The 5909-nt window shown below is 43.7% G+C and overlaps 1 protein-coding gene across 1 annotated transcript; it reads right to left on the bottom strand.

Annotated features, from left to right (window-relative positions):
• Positions 1-810: 810 nt before the first annotated feature.
• Positions 811-4719, bottom strand: LOC147455213 (mannan endo-1,4-beta-mannosidase 1-like). The gene is made up of 5 exons (XM_086514047.1): positions 3850-4719; positions 3015-3215; positions 2657-2779; positions 2306-2517; positions 811-1637 (listed from the first exon to the last, which is right to left on the bottom strand). The coding sequence occupies exons 1-5, from the start codon at positions 4213-4215 to the stop codon at positions 1274-1276; spliced, it is 1266 nt and encodes a 421-aa protein (XP_086370173.1). The 5' UTR covers positions 4216-4719; the 3' UTR covers positions 811-1273.
• Between the last annotated feature and the right edge of the window lie 1190 nt (positions 4720-5909).

The following is a 5909-nucleotide window of genomic DNA, read 5'->3' as shown; positions in this document are numbered from 1 at the left end:
TGACAAAGATGTCTACATCCACTTCTGTATTGAATGTTTTTACTTTGACCGCGTTCACAATGCCTACATATTTTACTCTTACGTTATTTGCCATTTTGGCTCGGCAGGGTGCCGACTTGGTGCTCACCTGTAGACCTAGATAGTGCATCATTTTTTCGCTCATGATGCATATTTACGTGCCACCATCTATGTAAACGTTTGAGATTTGTTGCCCCTTGATGTGGGCATCCGTGGTTGGTAGGATGTCGTCAAGATCCCTCCTAGAGATAGCCCCAACTAATCCTTGGTCTTGATTTCCTAGTACTCACCATCTTTATCCATTTCCTCCTCATCCTTGGTGCAAGGTGGAGTAATTGGGGCCAAGTTATCTTTGGGCTTTGCATCAACACATCCTGAACTAATATATATATATATATATATATATATATATATATAGTTACTTAATTAATTCGTTTATTAATTTAGTAAGATTTTATAACTGCAAACCAAGGCTCGGGAAACATTTTTTGTGGATTCGGCTTTGGAACTTTTTCACACCCATATGAGCAAGCTAACTTTAAATTTGAGAGGCATAATCACTAAAAATCTCATATAACTAAAAATTCCATAATTTGAACTAGCTTGAGAATCTTCTTGCCCAAATTTGAGCCGGCCATTTTTCATTTTGAATAGGCTTTGGATAAAGCGAGCCTATCTTTTCCCAAGCCCTGTTGCAAACGGGGATATGTGAGCACCGCTTTATCGCTACTATAATTCCAGCATGACTTCCAACAAAATCTATGTCAAATAAAAGCTGATTTACAGTATAAAGGCATTGAAAATAGTTTTCATTGAGCCAATGCTTGATTGAAATTTTAAATTTCTTATTTCACGTGGAAAATTGAGGTTAGCGGAAATTCTAGAGGAAAAGTATGTTCTTTAAAGTTTAGTTGAGAGGGGAGAAATGTGGTGGTCTAGATGGTCGAACCTATCAACGACACAATCTAGAGTTCACTTGCAAAAGCCTCAAGGGAGAGTGTGTGTGTGTGTGTGTGTGAGAGAGAGAGAGAGAGAGAGAGAGAGAGAGTCTCTCAACAGACCTCACATAGTAAGGGTCCCTACGACTTCCCTTGGAGAGAGAGAAAAGACCTCATTGTAAGGGTCCCAATGACTCCCTTGTGCAGAAAAAGATTTGAGTGTGATGGGTTGTCTGCTGCAAAAGGGTTTTTTTGTAAGAGCTGTGTGTGTGTGTGTGTGTGTGTGTGTTTTGAGGTTCATTCACGTATGTCCTCTTTCATTGGTTCAGTGCAGTTAGCTTCTGAGATTGCAGAGAGATGAGAGAGGTTGTGGGCGAATCTGGGGAGAGGAGCACGCCATAACCATCCGTTGCCACTCTGCCCTCTACGGCTTGTGAGCAAAGCTGCCAAACAAGAGCACCTGCTGCAGGCCCACCGGATGTGGCAGAGCTGTAGATAGCAGCATACAGGGCCGAGAAGAGCGAGACACGGTGCTCATCCACATCACTGCCTTGGCTCAGCTTAGATAGCCCAAACTCTGCAAACAAAAGCGGCTTCTTCACGGCGTATCCATCGCTGATATGGGCACTCACCCATGCTGTGAAGAATTCCATTTGGTCAGAAAAGCTTTGCCCTGCTAGCCTGCATGACAACCAAAGCATGTCGTAAGTAGCATTCAAACACATAATGGGATGCAAAACATCATTATTAACCACCAAAGGGAACAATGCTAATGCCAATCTATGTCTATGTATGTTGTGGCAGTGTGTAGTTGTGTTGAGTAGGAAATAATTAACTGCCAACAGCTGAAAGCAACACCGTGCCGTTCATGGATGACACAAATGCCTTCCCCGAAGGCAACTGAAGGGACCTAAACGAAAACCAACTAGCTATCGTACCTCCGACCCCATTACTACACAAAGCACACCTAGAATCCATTACAAAAATATTTGAACGATGCCTGTGTCATGACATTCTTGAAGCACCTCAATGCAATTACATGTAGGCCAAACTGTGAAGCACATGTCAAAGCAATGCGCAAACGGATCCTTTGGAAAAATGGCCTTTTGAAATGCTCCCCTTACCAGGAAGCCTTGACATGAGCGGTTTGTTTAACATACTTTCTTTCCCGTGCAATTCCTTACACACAGCTTACAAGTTTGGACAGATTGGAACGAGAAGTTGCATTGAAAGTCTTATCCGATAGCGTTAGTGATTGGCAAAGCTTTGATTCACAAGTAGTCTGGCGATGAAAACACACATGCAAAACAAACCAGAGCAAGTGCTCTACCATTCAACAAACCACTCACCATATGTCCGGATAGGAGTGCACTGTGGTAAAATCAACCGACGAGATCTGACTAAAGCGAATGTAGTCGGTGCCAGTTCCAAGATTAATTCCCGCGGGATTCACATTCTGCTTATCCTTGCTCCATGGTCCATAGAAACCCTCCAGTCCGGCCTCCACCATGTGATTCCCATCGATGGACTTCACGTAGGACGACATCTCCTCAATCCAATACTGTATGTATATCACACACACATCTCTTTCAATAAAAATGAACAGAAGTTTATCATGCACACACAGGAATATGCAAAAGTTGAAGGAAGGTCTTCATGAATGGGTTATGTCAATATGTATGCATGATGAGCATACATACATATAAGGTGTCGCCGGATGCATCACTTGGGCACCTCGGCTCATTCATGAGCTCCCAAGCAAAGATTGTTGGGTCATCTTTGTATGCCACTCCAGTTAAGGTATTCACCCTTGTTATCACATCCTGGTCAGTAAAGTGGCAAAGGAACAAGCATGAGTTAAAATTTACAAGACCCCTCTCTCTCTCTCTCTCTCTCTCTCTCTCTCTCTCTCTCTCCGACCCCAAAAGCAGGACAAAGACATGCTGATCTTGCCCCACAAAGGTGGGGTTTGGAGAGACACAATGTTTTCATTTGCTACAAGCAGACTTTTTTTTTTTGCTTTGCTTGAAGAGAAGGCAAGAAAAGGAAAAGGCATACCTTGATATAGTTCTTGTAGTAGGACTTGATGGTAGGGTTGGTGAAAAACTCGTCGTCGCTGCCGGAGGAGAGAGAGACCCCGGCATTTCTAGCCCATTGCACATACTGTGCCTTTCCTCCCATGTTTGGGTAGTTGTCTACCAAGCTCAAGATCACCCTTATTCCATTCCTGCTGGCTTCATTTAATACAAAATCTAGAGCCTGCTTCAAAGCCAAAGAGACTCCTTCGACATTAGCATATTGTACACCCATTATCAGAACCAGCCGCTTCAACATACAAAAACCGCTCTTTCATTAGTGTACCCACATATTTGCTTATCTTAAGCAGTTGCTTCATACAAAAACCACTCTTTTCATTAGTGCACACCCATGCATTTGTTTATCTTAAGATACAAAAACCACTCTTTCATTAGTACTGTACCCACATGCATTTTGTTTACCTTAACCAGTTTCTTCATACAAAAACCACTCTTTCATCAGTGAAAACCACGCTTTCATTAGCCTGGTACCAACATGCATTTGTCTAAACGTTTGGGCATGGGGGCACTCCATATGGGACATGCACACATGCATTGGTAGAAAAGAAGAGCATCCACTGCCTCGCAAGAGTGTGTAAGAAATGCATACATATAGCATTTGTAGTCAGAGAGCATCCATTGCATTGCAAAGCGTGTAAGAAATGCACACATACAGCATTGCATCCTTCACCATAAGGAGCCTACGTTAGAGTTAATAAGAATACTGCACAATGCAAACCCATTTCAACAAAGAACACACACACATGCATGCATGCATGCAAAGGATGAGAGGAGGCTCATCAAAGCAGGTCTTGTACCTTGAAAGAAGACTCATCATAGACACCAGGCGAGAGCTGCAACGCATGATAGCCTCCATCTTTGAATGCCCACGTCCGGCACAAGGTTAGGCCCATGCTCGCCGCTTGCTGCAAGACGTCCACCACCTCGTCGCTCGAATCAACAGCAGCATATGAGAGGTAGTAGGCATTGAAGCCATTGACATAGAGAGGGCGACCATGCAGCACAAACTGCGACCCTCTGCTTTGAACAAAGCCAGTCAAGGTTGAGCTCGATGGGCTATAGTATGATGCCTCCCCAAACCGCCAAGAAAACGCTGCCAGCATTAACGCCAATAAGAAGGCAATGCACTTTGATGGAGCGCTACGATTCATACAAGAAGCCATGGCCTCTCCTTCTGAGACTAGAGAGAGCAAGAGGGAAGAGAGGGTTGGGTCTTGTTCAATGTGGGTTGATTGTGGTCATTAGCTTCGTGAACGGTTTATGCTCACTACTCTCTCTATCGCTCACACACACACATGAGAACAACTATTTAACGCAGAGCCTCTCTCATAGCAACTTGAAAGAGAAGGGTGATTTGTGAGAGAGGGATCCATTTTTATAAAATATGTGTGTGTGTGTGTGTGTGTGTGAGAGAGAGAGAGAGAGAGAGAGATTGCCTACGTATACATTTTGCTTCAACTGCCGAGCAAGTCGGGCCGCTTGAGAGAGGAGAGGGAGTGTGTGTGTGTGTGTGTGTGTGTGTGTGTGTGTGTGTGTGTGTGAGTGAGAGAGAGAGAGAGAGAGAGAGAGAGAGAGCGCCGCTCGCCTGGTGGTGGGCGTGCGTGCATCGACTGGATTGCTTCTGAAAACGGTTATTTCACAAGCAAAGTCCCCCGAGTCATGTGGTAAAGCAGAGAAAGAGAGGCCTAGCCTAGACCAGTATTTCATGTGGAAGAAGGGGGTGGTGGTGAAAACACCCATGAGGCATTGGTGACCTAACATTCCCAAGAAAGGTGAAAAAACATCCCAAGACAAATGCGTTGTGGTGGTGCTCGTGATCCTTGTAACTATTTCACCCGTTTATACTCATGGGTAAAGTCCAAAATGTAGCTTCGCTTCACAATCCATGCACTTCACCAATTATTTTAGTCCCTCAATCCTTAAGCAAGTTGAAATTTTCTATGAATCTATGATCCATAATTGGGTGGCTTTTATGTATGTAACAATGGGATGCACATTTGCGCATCATGTGTTTGATACTCTTGGTCTCATCACTACCGCATATTGTGACGTCCTTTATGTTTCTATTATTAACATAGAGACATCAAATTTGGTCTTATACCTAACAAATTGCAAATTTCACCCAATTGCTCACAAGGCAGTCAAAGGAGTTGGAGGTTGTGGCCATTTGAAGCATGACCTTCGGCAAGGCTACACTTTAATCCTAGGGAATGGCAACTAGTGGAGCCTTAATGACACTTCTCATGGGACTGCCCACAAGCGCAATAGGTCTGACTCATCTTCCCAAACATGACTTTCCTTTAGACGGTGCAGAGTGGTCAACTATCTCTAATCTACTAGCCCCTTGGTTAGAAGAAGGATTCAAACAAGCCTCGCTATTAGGCTTCAAGAAAGTCGGCCTCACCACTATCATAAGCCTGATTTCTTGATTGTTAAATGGACTCAAGACAGAGAGATCTTTGATGGAAGACGATCAACAATCTTGGTCTCTGGTTTATATGAAGAATTTGTTATTTTTGCATCTTCAAGGGACTACCCAAACCGCCTGCAAGGATAGTTCACGCTTTTGGCTCAAGTTGAGTGATGCACTAAGAGGGCAATATGATAGCATCAAGGGCAGCTCAAATAGAGTTGAGGCATCAACATGCATTCAGTAGTGTGTTGTGGCTAGGACCCTTCTTCTTAATGGAGCATTGTGAGGGCTAGGAACTGAACATATTCTTCTCCACGTAACCATACCCCCCCTAATGATGCCCCTGACCCGACATTAATCCCCCCTTAAAGGATAATTTTCTTCCTTAGAAAAATCAATGCACAACTCTCCTAAAGAACATGAATGGTTTCCTAATCTAAATTT

This window comes from Adiantum capillus-veneris, chromosome 6 (assembly GCF_014529385.1).
Source record: "Adiantum capillus-veneris isolate H3 chromosome 6, ASM1452938v2, whole genome shotgun sequence".
NCBI classification, from domain to species: Eukaryota; Viridiplantae; Streptophyta; class Polypodiopsida; order Polypodiales; family Pteridaceae; genus Adiantum; species Adiantum capillus-veneris.
The sequence above is the reverse complement of the archived record's forward strand: the minus strand, read 5'-3'. Positions and strand labels throughout refer to the sequence as shown.